This window comes from Nilaparvata lugens, chromosome 8, assembly GCF_014356525.2.
Source record: "Nilaparvata lugens isolate BPH chromosome 8, ASM1435652v1, whole genome shotgun sequence".
Classification (NCBI taxonomy): Eukaryota; Metazoa; Arthropoda; class Insecta; order Hemiptera; family Delphacidae; genus Nilaparvata; species Nilaparvata lugens.
This window is the reverse complement of record NC_052511.1, coordinates 1,762,243-1,782,116: the sequence shown is the minus strand read 5'-3', so window position 1 is coordinate 1,782,116 and position 19,874 is coordinate 1,762,243. Positions and strand designations below refer to the sequence as shown.

Sequence of the window (19,874 nt, the reverse complement as noted above, 5' to 3'; positions counted from 1 at the left end):
AAAGGCCAATGTCGATGTTATGTAAAGAACATTGAATGCCCTTTGGTATGGTGGTTTGCCACCGCTTGCCTTCATTAAGCACTGGTCACATTGCAGGATTGGCCAGCGAATGTGCCAAAATGCTGAGGCGATGACTTTATCAACGGCTGTAGTCTATTACTGTACATAGCCTATAATTTAATTGTCTACTATAGCAGTTGAAACAGCGTTGTAACAGTCGCGGCTTGGAAATAGAACCTTGAATATGAAATTCCCTAGTGGCGTCTCAAAATACAAGTTTAGAGCTATAGCACATAACCTATAAATTTATTAGATGACTCACGGATATCTTTTTGTTGTATGAACGTTATGGCGGCAGATGAAATAGAAATGTTTGCTACTATCTTGTTTTGACGATAGGTATCCAATGAATCATTGAATCTAATTGATTTATTGGTTATATGCTCTAGCCGCGTCGGCTCTAACCACGCGTTTGTAGACGCGCGTCTCGAGTCGCTGCTAAAGAATTGCACCTTTCATTTAAAAACTGTCAATATTAAGTATTTTAGGTCCATAATGTGATCACATAGACCACAAGGACACGTCAGAAAACGGTCACGGCGAAGGTCGTACGACAGTTCAGTCAGTTTTGGTTTTTAACTAAGTAAGAAAATTATAATTTATTTCATAAAGGAATTCAATTTATTGTTAGTAGCTTATCGGTACCGCACCTAAAAATCAATTCAATGTGGCATTAAAGGAATACTGAAACAAATTCCATAGTTTCAAGCCCTCTTGCTGTTATAGGTTTATAGTAAATTGGCCAAAAGAATCAATGAATAAGGGGATAATATTTGGCTTTCCTACAAAAGTTGATTAATGAAATGTGATTGGTCACTGTAGGTTATTATTGTCATTGTATAGTCACTTAAAAATTGTAATTTAATTACTGAAAAAGATTGAGGCAACTTTATAACTAATAAAAATATTGTTGAATAATTGTGGATATACTATTGTCACTAAGATGTACTCCACTTACAAAAACTGATGGGTAAAATGCTTCCTTTTCTATCAACAGTTTCCAACAGTGTTTACTCTTAAACAATACTTTTTCGTCCCAAAAAACATTAGAATTTGCTCCAAATATTTTGGAAGAACGTTCCACATGTATTGGCCACTAGCCAATTCACAGAGCTTAGGAGTTGCATAAGGATGAGGGGCTTATTATCAAGAGAATCGGACTCAAGTCAGGATTTCAAATATTTAAGTTATAATGAGGAGGATTCTCCATCAAATTTTCAGTAAGGATTTTTGATCAAATACTAATTTCCATTATATTCCATTAATTTCCATTCTAATATTCAACTTACATAATAGTAATAAATTAGCTATTACAAAACCGTAATAACTTTGAGAAAGACATTGATGCTAATACTACCATATATTTGAAACCCTATTTACTTGATCAGCCTTATAGCCTTCCTATAGTGAGGTCCACGTTATAATGGCAGTGGAGAAAGATAGGAGAACAATGTTGCCGAACCTCAGTTTTGTCAATGTCTTTTATAGACGGCAGCTGACAGGTTTATTAATGTAATATTCATTTATGTAATGTTCATTCTCGTTTAAAATAATTAATTATATTTTTTAAGAAATAAATTCTATTTTTTCATTAATTGCATAATTGCATCTATTAATTATTAATTCATAATTTTATTATTAATTCATTAATTCATCTATTAATTCATAATTGAATAATTGCTTCTATTTACTTGATTAGATAATTAATTGAAATAGGCCTATTAATTAATAATTAATAATTAATATGAATTATTCTATCAATTAGTAATTCTACATTGTTAAAAGACGATCTGGAAACAGAGCAAAGCGAGAAAGAAATGGTGCTAACCGCTTTGATGCTTGATAGACAAGGACAGAAACATTATTGTCAACATTATTTTAGTTTTTTAGTTCTGGGTAATTAGTTTTATTTCATTTGCTTGTTATATGATTGTGTTTGATTTATTAACCTTTATTGGTTACGTTGTTTAATTTTGGAAATAAAGAATTGAATTGTACACTGCCATTATATCGTGGACCTCACTATAGATTTCATATAATTTGTTGCTATAGTGAGGTTCACGTTATAATGGCAGTGTTTGATTAGCAATGGTATTGCTATCCTTGTCTATTATTCAACAAAGCGGGTAGCACCATCTCTTTCTCGCTTTGCTCTGTTGCCAGATCGTCTTTTAACAATGTAGAATAAATAATTAACAAAATATTTCATCAAAATTATGAAAATTCATTTTGATAATTATTGAAAAATATAATTTCTTGCTTAATAAAATATAATTTTTTATTTTAAACGAGAATGAACAGTTAATATTACATCAATAAACCTGTATCAGCTACCGTCTATAGAAGGCATTGTCAAGGCAGAGGATCGGCAACGTTTTTCTCCTATCTTTCTCCACTTCCATTATAACGTGCACCTCACTATTTGTAGTAGTATATGATTCAGTGTTATTGACATCGATGTTTTTTTCGTAATTTAATAATAATGATGCTTGTGGGCTATTTTCGGTTTCCAGAGTTTACTCTTGTAGTCCTATAGAAAACAATTCACAGTAGGCTAAGTTTTGCTATGCATTGCCAATTCACTAAAAAAAATTAATTCGGCTCGTTGTCACAGCATAGTGACACTTTTTTGAACCATGAGAATTTTTTTCAAATGGGTGATAATTTTGTACTGAAATGGGAGGTGATAGTAGTTCAACTCGATTGTCTTCTATCCTATGCACTTGCATTAAACTGGATTCGCATACACCGGAGACAGTGAACAGTGAAAATATAATTCTCATAAGTTCTTATGGAATTATTCACACTCGCCCGGCCGGGCTGAGTGTGAGTAGTCCAATTAGAATCCGTGAGAATTATATTCTCACTGTCACTGTAAGTTGTGTGCGATTCCAGCTTTATCCAATAAATAACTCGAACTTGCATCCAACTGTGTTTTTTAGGGTATTATGTACTAACAGTAATTGAATAATGCATGATTATTAGGTCATCGACCCATAAGTACACATATTGATATTTTGTCATGTGTCAATTCTTTTGAAGTGATAAAATATAAGACTGATCACGCGAACTTGAACCTGGCTGAATAGAGTTGAGTTTGATCAGTTTTGTTTGTAATATCATTGAAAGCAAGAGAGTAGCGTTTGGGGGTGGCGTTAGTATCTTATCGATCAGATTAGTTAAGATAGATATAAGAGAATCTCTAAGTATCATAGATTGACCTTGTATGAAGAAAAACCTAGTTATATTGGTAGAAAGATTTACCAAGTATTACCAATTCGGTTGCGGGGAAATATTAAGGATGAAGGAGTTTAAACGAAGTTTGAAATTATTTCTAAAGGAGGAGTGCTTTTATAGTCTGAAGGACTATTTTGACTACTGTAATAGAGTCAAAGACAAATAGTAATTATATACTATAGTGAGGTCCACTTTATAATGGCAGTGGATAAAGATAGGAGAATAGCGATGCCGATTCTCTCTATTAATTAATTATATTTCTACACCGTCAAAAACATAATTGGCATCGTTGTGGACCTAGATAAGGGTAGTACCACCGGCTTTGTCGAATGATAGACAAGGATAGCAAAACCAAAGTTGAAAAAATACTGTCATAACGTGAACCTCACTATAGATATAAAATTCATGTAACATTAATGGTGTCTTGCTTTTGCTAGCACTTTGACTTGTCTGACGCCGTTGAGGCCAACCAGACGTAATATACATCGATCCATCTATGATGGATGCGCCTGCTAAACTGAGTTCACCAGAGCTAAATAATGGTGTAACAACCGAAACCGGTATCTCGATTTTTATTAAATCTGTGGTTGGACAATCTGCAGTCTTTTTATTCAGTCCGCTAAATATCACTAGTTTAGAAGCGTTTCCTGGTGGTTTGGAACCCACCAAAGCTGTAGGTTCATCATAATCGTCATAATCCTTCCTATTAAGAACGCACAAGTCTGGAGTTTAGGTGGCATCACCCTCAGTAAAAAACGATAGAAATCCAAGTACTCTTTTTTTGTTTACTTATTCTAAAAAAAGGGTACTTAGATTTCCATTTTTATTTCTATTCAAGAGTAGCCCCAACGAAGGAAGTCAAAGAATCATAGATATTGTCGGTGAAGTAATATTTACTGATCATTCTTGCTTAAGATAATTATTTTAATCGTCGAGAGAATATATTTTTCAATGATTAAATAATAAATTCTTAATTGATATTAAGTTACATTATTTCTACATTGTTAGAAAACAAACTGCCTACATTGTTAGAAAACAAACTGGAACCATTGCGGAGCTAGAAAAGGATAGCGCTCTCTGCGTTGTTGACTGATAGACAAGGATAGCAACATCTATGTTAATCAAATACTGTCATTATAACGTGGACCTCAGTACAGTATCAATTATCTTGCAACGCAACATCTTATCATTGTTTGTCGTCCAGTTTTGTATCAAGTCTCTTGCAACACAACAACGATGCTCAACCCACTTTTGTATCACGTTTCTTGCAACACAACAACGATGCTCAACCCACTTTTGTATCAAGTTTCTTGCAACACAACAACGATGCTCAACCAACTTTTGTATCAAGTCTCTTGCAACACAACAACGATACTCAACCCACTCTTGTATCAAGTTTCTTGCAACACAACAACGATACTCAAACCACTGATAACAAAGAGGTTATCAACGTTTGAACGGTGTCAAACTGACAATCTAGTTTTTTCCAATCGTTCTATGTCGACTCACTGCTAGAAAATGTTTAGGAGTGAAAGATTGTGAAGATTCTGTTTTAGTTTGTAGAAAATTCACGTTAAATGTGTGAGAAGAATTGTTGTTCTACCGGTACAGTATAGACCGCGTTCCGAGTTGAAGCTCACTTGAGTTTTTTTGTTTTTTACCATCAAGGTAACTAACTAAAGCCACGGCCGCTGTATGTGATGTAGAGTTACCAGATATAACTGGTTGTGAATTTCCTCCTCCTACTCCTTCATCTCTCCCACCTACTCCTTCCCGCTCTCCCACCTTCTCCTTCCTCGTTCCACCACTTCCTCTCTACATTTTCCTTCTTCCTCTCTCTTATGTCCACGTTGTCCGTTTCTATGTGAAAGTTAACTGTAACTTGTTGAGCCGTTCTCAATAGGTGGATCGCAACATACCTTTCTGAAACTGCTGTCTTTAAGTACAAGTTTTCACGCGAAACTAGTTGAAATTTCAAAGTTTTCTAGTTATTTATTGTGGTTTTTAATAGAGACATGCGGCCTCCGAAACAACGTGGTAATTTTGATTGTGTTTAAACTAGGCTAGTTTTGAGAAGTGTGGTTGGTTGATGAATTGAGGTTAACTCATCTCGTGGTTGGGGTTTTGGTTTGGGGTGGATTTTGCAGGGTAGTATTGTGGTTTAGGGTTGTGTTTCTAGGTTTTCTTCAGTGTTTTCCATTGTTTATTGTTTGAAAAATTGTGGATTCTTGTTTTTGGTTGAAAAAGTGCTGTTTCATTGATGAGCTGTTAACAGACGTTTTGTGAATTAGGTTATTTTTCAAAGGGTTATATATACATCTATCCATGTCTTTGAAGACATATGTTGTCAGCTATTTGATATTTTTCCATGTTCTTCCAGTATTTTATGCAAGCAGCTTTACTTGAAAATGACTAAAATAAGTTTAAACATGCTGTGTATTAATAACATATGAAAAGGACTCTTGACGATTTTTATATAATTTTAATAATGCAGTAGCCTTTGATGAAAAATTGGATAGCTCATGAAGGATATAATTTATCAGTATATTATCAGTTTTTGATAACTGATAATAAATCTTTCTATTCTACTGTTAATTTTCAATTAGGATATTACTTTGTAAATTAATGAACAATATCTTGGTAGTATTTATCACTTACTTGAACAATTAACAACAAATCAATTCACTCTCTCAGTTAATTCATACACATAAATTTAAATCAATCAGTTAAATCAATTACACCTAAAAATAGTGTTATTGCTTTGATATGAATTTTTTAAAAAATAATATGAATTGAAAATTAGTAAGCTATTTAAATTTATAAATTCCTTTGTTTCATTCAATATTTTTAACTGTAAGTCACAGTTTTTTTTTTTTGGCTTAACGCACTGTCTCCCTGGTTTTATTTGGTTGTTTTCGTGAGATCTCTTCATTTTTGGCTCTTTTTATCACAAGTTACCTAATACCATAGAGAAACAATAGCGTAAGTAGATATCCCATGATATAGGGCGTTAATGTCGCAACTTTTATTGTTATCTCAAGCCGATAGTCCACGTATTTCTTTCCCAAAAAGCTGTGTGACGCTGTTAGTCTCTCATATTGTGCCGTTCATACACTCACCCGGCCAAAACAGTAAAAATCTACAATAATCGATAGTAATCGACTTGAGATAACAGTAAACGTTGCGATATAAACGCCCTATACCATGGCATATCTACTTACCGTACGCTATTGTTTCTCTATGCTAATACTCAATCGTTTGGTCCAACTCAAGACCTCAACATTTATTCATTTGAATATTTTAAATAGTCCAACTTTTCCATCTGTTGTTCAGTTAAATAGTCCAACTTTTCCAGTTGGTCAAATAGTCCATCTTTATTACTACAATTTGTCCAAATAATTAATAGTTTTGAAATATACCCATAAATAGTGTAGTTTTGAATAGCAAGCTGTTGAAATTGTTGAGTAATGCATTGTTGGATGTCACATTTCCGCTGATAGTGTGAATGATGTTGAATTGAACTCAATTCCAGATTTGGGTTATTGGATTTGTGATTACTTAGGCTGGTTATGAAAACAATGCCTGTGATGACTAATGTCGAATTTTTTTTCACAATCTATCATAGTTTATTACCTTTAAATGATGACAATAATTGTCTATGACTTTTATTTATTTTTTTCTCAATCTTGTATAGGGAAATATTTTTTCCTACAGTTACGTTGAAAAGTGGCCATTGCTGCACTGATTACAGAACGCAAAGAATCACTTTTCCGCTCTAGTGCGGGAAAAATTTTTCTGCACTCCAGATTTGCAACATGGCAACGCAAAATACTTAGTAGGTTATATGGAGCAACAGTGCAGCAAAATCAAAATGAAGTTGGTAACAGTGACTGCTGTGGCTGCTATAGTGAGCAGAGGTGCAACCAAGCACAACGCGCTAATTATTATTCATTATATATTATAACCAAGGACAACGAGGACTTTAGGATTTTAGGATTAAGGTTTTTATCAATAATAAAATTACACAGAAAAACATTTGATGCATTTCAGGCAATTTTACCCATAATTACCCACTTTTCATATTCAATGGTAACTGTAGGAAAAACTTAATGTGAAATACGTGCGCAAAGTTCCTCTGCTGCACTCAAGAAACCATTCCGCCCTCGCCTACGGCTCGGGCGTAAACGTTTCTTTCGGTGCAGCAAACTGTCACTTTGCGCACTAGTTGCACAAATAACTATTCAGTAGCTCTTGATTTCAAATTTCGACTCCATTGAAGATAAATTTGTCTTGCATAGAGAAATTACTTTCAGTATCTCATAATTTCACACTAGTGAATTGATGAATTTTATTATTGGCTTCTCAGTTATAATAAGGATACAAGTTGCAATATTGCATTATTGATCCATTGTATTGACTGAGCTGGCCGAGGAGCCACTATTTTAAAACTGTTTTATTCATTGACTGAGCTGGCTGAGGAGCCACTATTCTAGAATATTTTAAAACCTTTGACACAGTCTGTCTGGTACCCCCAGTCAAGGACGAAGACATCAAGTATCAAGTTGTATTCATAAGGTGTCATGATAATTAGGTAGGCTAGTTCTATTTCAAATTGTTGGCTCTGGTAAGCATAGTATATTTCTATGATAATGCCAGAGTGAAAATGGGTCTGTTATGATAAAATTAATTAATAAGTCTAGTATAAAAGCAAGACAGTAAATGGGAGAGAATGAGTTTAATATGGGCCAATGAACAGTAAACTCGGAGTAAACATGGTATTATCTCTTTTTGCTTTTTGACATATATCTAAAGGACTCGCCACACCAAGCTCGCCAGTACCGCCGAGGTAGTACCGCTGGTGGTAGTTTTCTCGGCTGAGCACGCCACACCGAAAAACGTCCGCTAGCGGTAGTCTCCGAGTAGTGAGTCTAGTAGTGGGGGGAGGGAGTCCAACTACAGTGTGGGAGTGAGACGTACTAGTTGCGTTGTGCTGCAAGGAGGAACGCCGAATGAGTCATCACTCTGTGCGCATGCGCTACCTCTTCGAATCGCCTGCCATGTATTCAGGTTGAGTGCGCCACACTGAGCTCGCTTTGTCCGCCGTACTACCTCTCAGCGAAGTTTTGTTGAATCGCCTAGCAGGCGGTCGTAGGTGGTAGTGCGCCGTACTACCGCCGCGGTAGCGAGCTCGGTGTGGCGCGATCAACCTGAATACATGGCTAGCGATTTTTAAAACTTCGCTACCGCCGCGGTAGCGAGCTTGGTGTGGCGTGCCCTTAATAGAGAGATCTAGTCTCTTTATTGGATCTAGAGTACTGAATTTAGCAGGTACATACATTAGTCAATTTGAAGACAGAACCTGGTGCTCTATGTTCAGACTAGTCCTTGTATCAATAGACTTTATGTGCAGGATTTATTTGTGTTTTAATAGTACGTTAATCGTTTTGTCATAAATGGGAATTAAAGTAATTACACATGGTAGCTAGGCCTAGTCTTGTCTTTTAGATGAATTATTTGAACTAGAGCACATAACCTATAAATAAATTCTCATTAGATTAAATTAATCATTAATCATTAATGGTTCATTGGATTTTTATGTTGAACATTACTATGAACTTTATAGCAGCAAATGAATTACTACACTGTTTTTTTATTCATATTCCATGATTTATTTAATCTAATGAATTTATAGGTTATGTTCGTTCTCTAGCTGTGGCAGCTTTAACCACGGGGCTTGAGTGGTTACTGAGGAATTGTGCCCAAAGAGTTGGATTTTCTTTCTTTTTAGATAATTATCTTTGATTTTGTTCTCAGGAGTGCCAGCCGGTGACGTAGAAGAACCGCCTGAAGACAAGAAGCCATCGACACCAACGGCAGCAGCAGAAGCAGCAGCGACCACACCCACCCAAGGTGCCACGCCCCCAGCAGCGACCACACCAACCCAAGCGACCACGCCCTCGCCCACTGTGGCCACGCCCACCGAGACGGCGGCCACGCCATCTCCCACTGTGGCCACGCCTACCGATGAGGTCGTCGCCACGCCTCCGTCGCCGACTGCCGCTGCCGTCAGTGACGTCATCAGCACACCTCCTGTCGCCGTTGTCAGCGCGTCATCGGCCGGTGATGCCGACTCGTGGGAGGCGGCCGCTGACGATGAGGATGAGGTACTGTGTTAGGGTAACCGTCCACTTGAACCGTATTCAACCGATCCGTTCAGCGTTGGATTGGTCGAATCTGCCGGCAGTCAACTCGGCCGAATACAGTCGTCCATTGGAACCGTTTTCGTCAGTCCAGTTCAGTAGTTATGCTACTTGAAAGTACCTACTCATTATCAATTATTTATTTATTCATTACATTCCACAATCACAATATCAATATATTATAACACAATTATTTCTACTTTCCAATTCCACATCAGTAGAATTTTCTCCATTTTTCCACTTGAATTCTGTTTAAATTATATTTCACAGTGTAATATTTATTTATATCATCATACAAAAATCGTTATTAAATATTTATTTATAAACTAAATATCAACGAAAGAAAAGTATTTTATCTTGAAAATTTGAAATTATATTGTTTGATGACTTTGGAGGGTTATTTGAGGATGAACGCTATGACACAATTATAGAGAATGATGATGTGTTGAATTTTGAGCCGTCATTGAAATAGAATAATGCTTGTAAAACATCTTTATAACACAGAACAACTTCTTTAAAAAACAAACAAGACTGTGGAAAAATTTTAGGTTAGGAACACTAGTTGTTGTCTCAGCTCGACTAGTCAGTTCGGCCGGATAGAGCCGGAAAATCCCATTCAATTCGGATCGAAAAATTGATCGGCCGTGCACGGACGTATGAACCTGTTGCAATGGACGAGCATCTATTCCTTTCTTTGTTGGGGGATCGTTCAAACGAGTTCGGTAGTTTTCGGCCGGTACTTGGACGAAAACGGTTCTAGTGGACGGCCCACCTCAGTCTATGTGCCGGTTGCACAAAAGCCAGTTGATTTTAATCGTGCTCAGCGCCTAGGAAACTCGGTAGTTTAGTTGTCGTCTGGAAGACTTCTACCTGCTTTCTTACAGCGTTTGAGGGGCCAGGTATCACAACTATTCACAAGGCCTCTAACTGTGGTATAATGTATTTAGTCTATAGTGAGTTAAACTTGAAAATTGTCGACACTTGACACTTTTAAATTGTATACAGCATTTATTTTTTAAGTTTAAAGTAGCGGAATGAAACAAAAAACCTAGCCCAAAACTTCTTCTTCATCTAAATTTAGTCAATTAATATATCAAAAGTATGATAATGGTAGTAAAGTATATACAGTATAAATATCAAATCACAACTCTGCCGTCATACCATTACCACTGACTTATAATATGAATCTCAGTAAAGGCCTAGTTATTAAACCATTTTGAAAATCGAGGAATATCTAAAGTATTAATAGGATTTAGGATTCGGTGAAATACATGTAACAAATTTGTATAAATATATTGTTTGTGTTGGTTGTAGGAGGGTGGCTCAGCACTGTTGACGCCTGAGGAGGATGACGTGGAGGGGGGAGAGGAGGAGGTGATAATCAAGCCGAAGAAGAAGGTGCCCCGACCCGAGGAGACCAAGAGCAAAAAGGAGCACGTCAATGTTGTTATCATCGGCCATGTCGGTTAGTCACTCAATCAATCAATCGTTCCATTGTATTTTTACCTCATCACCGGCATTCAGTCATTATTTTTCTCAACACTCGATTGCAAAATAATGTCATTATTGAACTGGAAACTGTTCGCAAAACTGCTGAAACAGTTGTGTTTTGTGAACGGTTTCAGTTGATAACATCGAAGATACCATTGTCATTAATAATATAATTCCGCATCCACACTCTCGCCAAGTGCGTACAAATGACGACGAGCGCCAGAGTGTGGATGGGTGGTTTGCCAGCGCTCGCCTACATTGGCCTTCGCTTGCCATTGCTCCGATTTTTGTCGAGTGGCCAACCGAACATTCACAAATGGTCACATTGCAGTGTGGATGGCAAGACCAACTTGGCCAATGACTTGGCAAGCCACTGGGACAAAGTGTGGACCAGGCAAAATATCGGAGCGATGCAAAACGAAGTCCAGTAGAGGCGAGCGCTGGCAAACTACCCATCCACACTCTGGGTGTCGCTTGTCGTCATTTGTACGCATTGGACGAAAGTGTGGATGCGGCATAAGGCTGGCCACAAACTTAACGTTTCACATTCCCGATACTTATGTTTAGTCGGAAACCTGAACGTTGGGGTGTGATCACATTGAATGCGTAAATGTGATCGAAACATGCATGAGCCGAAAAACAAAATCTGGAAAGTGCCATTGTGACTTGAATGTAGCTGCTTACACTGAACGCAACTAGCAAGTGCAAGCGTTCAGTGTGAGTGTTCCTATTGCTCTTTCCAGGTTTTGTTTCTCATCTGCATGCGTGCTCATACATAACCAAGCTTGCACTTGCACATAAAAACCTATCAAATGCGATTACAAACTAACTCTTGAAAAATTAATTACATAATTTGGTATTGTAATCATTCTAAATTCAAAATTTCTAGCTAATATATTCTTGGACAGAACTTTGAACTTTAAATTTCATCAGTAAGAGCCTAACCTATTTTTCCGGACATTTTATTATTAATCAAAATTTGGGAACAGAATAGTTTTGGGCTATGCCTGTTGTTCTATCCCGATCATATCCATATGATTTGTAATTATATCAACGAGTAAATAAATAAATAAATAAATAGACTCGGTTCAATTCTAACATAGTGTTGTTTAAGGAGTTATCGTTGATTAGTTAATTTACGGACTTGATTTAATTAAAGTTGAGATGATACTGCAACATATTTTGTTGGTACTGTACCATGTGTGGTAATACTGTATTTATTTATTTATTTATTAATTAGAACAGTCACAAACACGATATTTGGAAAGAGAAACAGGCAATTGCTCAAAACTTCTTCAATTCCTTGATTTTGGCACATAAATAGTCCAAAGTGAGGTTAAGTTTAAAATTTCTGTTTTCACCAAAGATTAACACTCAGAGAAACGTATTCGAGATATGACTGATGAATTTTGAATTTCGAAGGGTTGATAAGAGCCGGAAATAACACTAATCAATCCGAAAGTTTCAATAATATTGAAATAAACTTGAAAATTTTGAGCAGAAAAATTGAAACTACTATCACTGCAACTATCAGCTGATTTTTGTATCACTTACTGGAATTTATATCTGTGGAATTATGGCCTGAATCAAGTGTTCAGCAAATGCCGACTTTTGTGTATTATTTTCAGAGAATGATAATATCATGTTTGGTTTTTGAAGCATCTATATTTAAAAATCAACTTCGTGAAAATAAAGGACTGAAAATTATGTGAAGTGAACAACTACAAGACTTAACCTATTCCGGAATATGTGTAACCTTTTTTAAATTTGAGAGAGGAATAGCACAAGGATACCTTATTTTTTCTCTCCCTATCATTTTGATGATGTACTTATTGTATGAATCAATAAAGTATTTCAAGTGTTGTATTTGAATTTTAAATTTCAGATGCCGGAAAATCGACAATTGGAGGACAAATAATGGCTTTAACTGGAATGGTCGACAAGAGGACACTAGAGAAATACGAAAAAGAAGCAAAGGAAAGGAGTAGAGAATCGTGGTACCTTTCGTGGGCACTTGACACTAATCAGGAAGGTACGTTGTTGATTAGTTTTTAAAAACTGCAATTATTTCAACTGGTCTTTATCCATCAACCAAGAGTCAAACATCAATACTAGAAATATTTTTGATTAATATTCTAGTAGACAATCTATAACCGTAGAGTCGTCGCTTATGAAATGGTCCTTGACACGTTGGTTGTCGTAAGGATAAACGTATGATCCTCAGCCAGTCTCACCCAGTAGGCCGCTAGGATCCATGTATGATCCTCGAGCAGCTCCATTTTCAAATGTTAATTACAAAGCAATGGCCTACTGGAATGGCTTGCAAATTTGATGAAGTCTATGTATACAGAGTGTTTCAAAAAGAATGAACCAATTTTAAACAGTTAGCCTATATTTATTTAAAAAAGTAGTGTTCACAAACCAATTTTACATAAAATTACTCAAAGAAGTATCAAGTTTATGATGATGTATTATGAGTATTCTATGTGCCCTCCTTTTGAGGCTTGGGGGACATCTAGACGGTAGCCAAATTCATTCCAGACTGTTCGCAAGATGTCTTCTCGGACTGTAGCTACTGCATCAGTTACCCTGGCTCTTGGCTCCTTAATATCAAGTGCTAAGGGAGGAATATAAACACGTATCCCACAGGAAACAATCATACATTGTTATGTCAGGGGACCATGGTGGCTAGGAATACATAGTCAAGTCTTGCTGCCCTGTGCGCCGTATCCAACGTTGAGGCAAGTTGGTGTTGAGGAAATGGCGTACATCTTTGTGCCATCAAAAGGAGGGCACATAGAACACTTCAATGTTGTTTTCCATCACAAAATGTTTATTATTAGATCACTTATTGCTATTAGAAAAAACGACTAGCAGTCAGATATTTTACAATAAATGAATTAATCACTCACTGTGACGAGATCTTTCGGCAGGTCCGCCATCTTCTTCTCATCTTCTTCCCATCATCTTCATCAAGAAGATGGTGGACCTACCGAAAGATCTCGTCACAGTGAGTGATTAATTCATTTATTGTAAAATATCTGACTGCTAGTCGTTTTTTCTAATAGAAAAAGTGACTTATCGTCATAAACTTGATACACCTGTGAGTAATTTGGTGTGATATTGGTTTGTGTGCACCATTTTATAAATTAAATATAACTGTTTGAAATTGGGTCATTCTTTTTGAAACACTCGGTATTTTGTAAACATTGAATCACCAATAAATTCTATTCTATTCGATTAACTGTTGGTTTTTGTTTGTGTTGCAATTTGTAGAGCGAGAAAAAGGCAAGACAGTGGAGGTGGGACGTGCCTACTTTGAGACAGATAAGAAGCACTTCACCATTCTGGATGCACCCGGCCACAAGAGTTTTGTGCCCAACATGATTGGAGGAACGGCACAAGCTGATCTCGCCGTTCTCGTGAGTGATTTCTCTCATTGTTTAGTCATATTAAGGGCCAAGCCACACGAGGCACGTAGAACAGGGAGCTCACTCGATGCACCAACCCAATCGGCCAATCGAGAGCTTGGTCCTTGTGCTGGCCGCACACTGAAATGCGAATGAATTGAAAAATATTCTTTTCCTACAGATACCTTGAAAAGTGACAATTTCTGCACTGATTGCAGGCCGCAAAGAATCACTTTTCCGCTCTAGTGCGCAAAGTATTACTTTGCGTACTCCAGATTTGCAGCATGACAACGCAAAATAGTAGGTTATATGGAGCACCAGTGCAGGAAAATCAAAATTAAGTTGGTAACACTGGCTGTGATATAGTGAGGTCCACATTATAATGACAGTGGAGAACAGCGTTGCCTTGCCATTATGTGCCTTGATTATAGTCATTTCAATGCTTACATAAGATAAACACCCTTCAAGCAGTCAGATAAATTTTCAATTGAATTACTAATCATTATAATTTAATAATTATTATTCAATTTTAATAAATTACGGTTTTTATTAATAATAAAATGACACGGAAAAACATTTGATGGATTTCAGGGAATTTTACCCATAATTATCCACTTTTCATATTTAATGGTAACTGTAGGAAAAATTTAATGTGAAATACGTGCGCAAAGTTCGTTTGCTGCACTCAAGAAACCATTATTCCGCACTCGCCTACGGCTCGTGCGTAAACGTTTCTTTCGGTGCAGCAAACTGTCACTTTGCGCACTAGTTTTTTTTTTTTTTTTTTTTTCAACCTAGTTTAGGTTTGAAAGGAATTCTTGTACACTATAAAAAGCTCTATCAACTAAATATTTTTTAATTTGTTTTTTGAAAATCTTCAAATCATCATTACTTTTCAAGATTTGAGGTAGCTAGTTATAAAATTTCCTACCAATATAATCTGGTTTTTGTTCAAATAACCTACTATTGTGACCCATTATATGATAATCTGCTCTGTTTCGCGTATTATACTCATGAACATCTGAATTCTGGATCACACCACTCGTTTTCACATGCATTACAACTTCATATACATACAAAGATGGCACAGTTAATAGACCAAGCTTTTTAAATAAAGGCCTACAAGAGTCTAACCTATTCACTTTCTCTATACATCTGAGTGCCTTCTTTTGAATCTTAAACACCCTGTCCATATTTTGTTGAGATGAATTACCCCATACTAAAATAGCATACCTAATATGAGATAGTATAAGTCCATGGTAAGCAGTTAACAGTAGTTTTTTATCATTCAGCCTAGCAAGCTGCCGCAGGACAAATACCCCAGATGATATCTTATTACATATCCTCTCAATGTAAGGATGCCATGTTAATTTCCTGTCCAATAAAATTCCAAGAATGCTACTTTCTCTTCTTGTCTAATTCATTTTCCTCTACAAACACATTTATTTCTCTATCCTCTACTGAATTATATTTACTTTTGAATTGTAGGAATTGACATTTCTTACTATTTATTGTTAATTGCCTTTGCTTCAAGAATTGGACAATTGACTGTACTCCAGTAAAAGCATTTATTTCTAGACTATCTAATAAATAATTGTTAAAGATAAGCGATGTGTCATCAGCAAACAACAGAGCTCTGTGATCTTTTAACTCTTTTGGTAATTGGTTCACATACAACAGAAACAGTAAGGGACCCAGAATTGAGCCTTGAGGTACTCCAGCCTGGACCTCCAGTTTTTGAGATTTAATTTTTACTATTTCATTCCCATCCACCTTGGTAAGCTCAACACACTGGTTTCTACCTAAGAGATATGATTCAAACCATTTTAGTTCTATACCATTCACACCTACAGTTTTTAGTATTTCCAATAATATTCTATGGTTCACACAATCAAAAGCTTTGGATAAATCAAGAAATATTGCGGCTGCCTTCTCACCTGAATCTATTATATCTATTAGTCTTTCAACAAGGGATACTATTGCAGTCTTAGTAGATTTCCCTTTCTGGAACCCATGCTGTTCATCACATATGAAATTAATTTTTTCCAGGTGCATCAATAGCCTATTTAAAACTACTCTTTCAAAAATTTTACTTATTACATTTAGAATACTAATGGGTCTATAATTTTCAACTCTTTCAGAATCACCGCTCTTGAAAATTGGCAAAATTTTTCCTTGTTTCAGATCATCAGGGAAAATACCCTGCTCTAGTGAAGTATTAAGGAGATGCAATAAAGGGTCCAGTAATTCATTTTCACATTCTTTTAAAATTTTGCTTGAGACCCCATCCAATCCTACTGTTTTTTTGTTATTCAAATTTTTTATTTGACAACTCATCTCTTGATAATGGATGAAATTTAAATACCTTTTCAATTGGCTCAGCATTTAATGTAGTTGTATTATAAGTATTAGTGTTCAGTGACTTTTGGAGATTATATGCAACCTGTTGATAATACTTATTGAAAAAGTTACAAATGTCTATACTATCATCCATATAATTTCCATGTTCATCGATTATCCTAGGGACATTAGTAACTGTATCTTTTTGAGCTGCTCTCCTATTTCTATTAATTACCTCCCAAACAGCAGAGTTAAAATTGGTACTAGTTGTTAATATTTCAGCTGTTTTCTTACACTTAGCTTTCCTCACTTCTTTTGCATAGTTTTTCTTTAGACATTTGTATTTGACTTCACTCGGAACATCCCTCACTAATTTAAATTCCTCATAAGCTTCCCTAACAATATTTCTTTGAGTAAGAATATCTTCAGTTATCCATTCATCTACTTTGTTTAATTTACTTTTTACTTTGACTTTTTTATTGGACAGCATACACTAATGTGAAATCTTAGAGTATCAATGAATTGCTTATATTTGTAATTTAGGTTACAACTGTTATAAACACTACTCCAATTTTCTTGAAGCAGTTCCTGCTTCAAACAATTTATATTTCCTAGCTCATATTGCTGAATTTCTTTCACAAAAGTTTTTTTTCTGCTTGGATTCTGGCCCTGCAACTTAACATCTAAAATTTGATAGTTATGATCTGATAGATCTGAGCTACCTAACCTGACATTACAACCTTCTATATTTGTGAGGATATTATCAATAATTGTCTGTGAAGTTCGAGTTACTCTTGTATATTCGTGGACCTTAATTTCTAAATTATTCATATTAATAATATCTCTAATATCCTCTGTCATTTTATCCTGCCTGGCAAAATCGGTATTGAAATCTCCTACTACTATAACATTTGTGAAACGAGCGGTTGTAATTTCCAAAAGTGTATGGAGCAGCTCACAAAATTTTTGCCAGTCTCCATTTGGTGACCTATAGATACCTAACACTGCTACCTCAAATCGATCATCAATTTTTAACCTTAGTCCCGTCACCTCTAAATCCATCTCAACAGAAAATCTCTTAACAAAATCCAGTTCATAAGTTTGGGTATGTTTAGCATTGCTAGTGAATATACATACACCACCACTTCTATGAGCTATTCTACAAAATTCTGATCTCAGTGAATAGCCTGGAATCCTAACTTGATTTATTTCCTTTATTTTTAAGCCATGCTCTGTGAAAATAACAATGTCAGGATCCTCCTGTTTAAGAAATACTTCTAATCTGTCAATTTTGTTGCGAAGATACTGAATATTTTGATGATAAATACTAAAAACCTTACCATCTTGTGCTACTCTATCTCTAGCATTTGTAGCTATTTCCCTTTCCCTGTTTTGAGCCAATTTACTAAAAAATCGTTATTTGTTTTTTTGACTGTTTTTAATTCAGAGGATTGCAAACGGCTTTCAATCAGCTCTGCCAAACTATTACAAAAGATTACTTTGCCAGATCGATTTAGATGCAACCCATGATTAGTGAAGTTATGTCTTTTCAGCCTTTCATTTAGAAAACAAATCCCCAGTTGTTTAGAATTCTTATTTTTTAGGCTGTTGATTGTATTATGGATTGATTTGTTTGTCGAATTGATTGCTTCATTTAATTCTGGCCTATCAAACCTATTAGGAATAGTACTTATTATTAAGTTTGTTTTTTTGCTGAGTGGCACAATTTCCTTGATTTTTTCTGTTACTTGAGGAAGATGATTCAAGTTAGGTTCATTTATATTATTTGAGCCACCCAGTACAATTAGATAGTCATTTTCATCAAAGTCTTTAGTTTGTTCCCTAGCTGACTCTACAACTGCATTAATTGATGCACTTGGCTTGAAAAAACATTGGACATCAAATTTATTTTTCAATCTTTTATCAAGGAGATCACTGCAATCACGTCCATGACTGGACGTCAGTAGCAGAACTCTCCCTTTCCTATCTTTATTTCCCTCAGCTATATTTTTGGTTGCTGTCTTCAAAACCTCACTGTACGTTTTATTTCGACCATTTTCAGAGCATTTCCCATCATTTAGGTTAGATTCTATTTTTTTGCATTTGGACGGAGGTTCTATCATACATTTAGTATTATCAAATTTAGATTTTAGTTTCTTTATTTCCTCCGACATTAGACTACATTGATTTTTTAGATTTAGTGTTTCTTTTTATGGTCTTCATCTTGTAATTTTATAATCAGTTCCAAAGATTTAATTTCTTCTACCATCCCTAACCTTTCTTCCTCAGACGTTTTTAGAGTTACTTCTAATTGGTATTTTAAATTAGTGTGGCTACTTTGTAGTTGAGCAACTTTTTCGGCTAAAGTAGTTTGAGGAACTGGGGTTTTTGGTTTTGGCGTTTTTGAATTTTGGTTTTGGGAACGCGTGAGTACTCCCGCTATGTGTATATTTCTATTAATAACCTTCGGTGTTCTAGTTGAGCTCATCTTCCTATCTAAGAAATTATATTACTTGCAATAATAATAATTGATTTATAAATGATAGGATTTTAATTTGGTTATAATTTTAGTCAAGTAAACTATCTATGTTTATTTTTAAATCTCGAAAACCTAACCTCAAAATAACCTCTAAACGATGTTTGGCTTATAAAATAGAATTAAGAATTAAAATCTAAAACAAAATTATAAAACGTGATCAAGAAACAATTAATAATGAAATTAATACAAAATTTGTACTTATCCGTGACTATTTATAACACAAAATCTTCCAAAACCCAGGAGCGAATTTATGTATGACTTTCATTCACAACCTCAAGGTCATCCTCAGTTGCACAAATAACTATTATTTGGCGGAGTTAGGACTTTTCAGTCCTCCACCTCACTGAAAATAATAATACCTTACTGATCAGTCAAAACGTTTTTCTGTCTTCTGCTGCGTGCTTTCTCTTTTATGCCGCACCCTCACTATCGCCCAATGCGAACAAATGACGACGAGCGCCAGATTGTGGGTGGGTGGTTTGCCAGCGCTCGCCTTCATTGGCCTACCCTTGCCAACGCTCTGATTTTTGTCGAGTGAAGGGAAGCTCTGGCAAACCACCCATCCACAATCTTTTCAACCGATGCGTGCTGTTTTGT

The 19,874-nt window shown here is 35.7% G+C and overlaps 1 protein-coding gene across 2 annotated transcripts in view; it reads left to right on the top strand.

Moving 5' to 3' along the window:
* LOC111052573 (eukaryotic peptide chain release factor GTP-binding subunit ERF3A) overlaps positions 1–19,874 on the top strand; it is a 43,974-nt gene that overhangs the window by 1,185 nt on the left and 22,915 nt on the right. Inside the window, exons 1-5 of one of the 2 annotated variants that reach the window (XM_039433709.1) lie at positions 5,120–5,334; positions 9,112–9,461; positions 10,812–10,962; positions 12,874–13,020; positions 14,265–14,410. In XM_039433709.1, the coding sequence (XP_039289643.1) occupies positions 5,313–5,334; positions 9,112–9,461; positions 10,812–10,962; positions 12,874–13,020; positions 14,265–14,410 (816 nt within the window). In that variant the 5' untranslated portion in view covers positions 5,120–5,312. Of the gene's footprint in view, positions 1–5,119; positions 5,335–9,111; positions 9,462–10,811; positions 10,963–12,873; positions 13,021–14,264; positions 14,411–19,874 lie in introns of those variants that run through there. The other variant, XM_039433708.1, reaches the window with a different exon arrangement.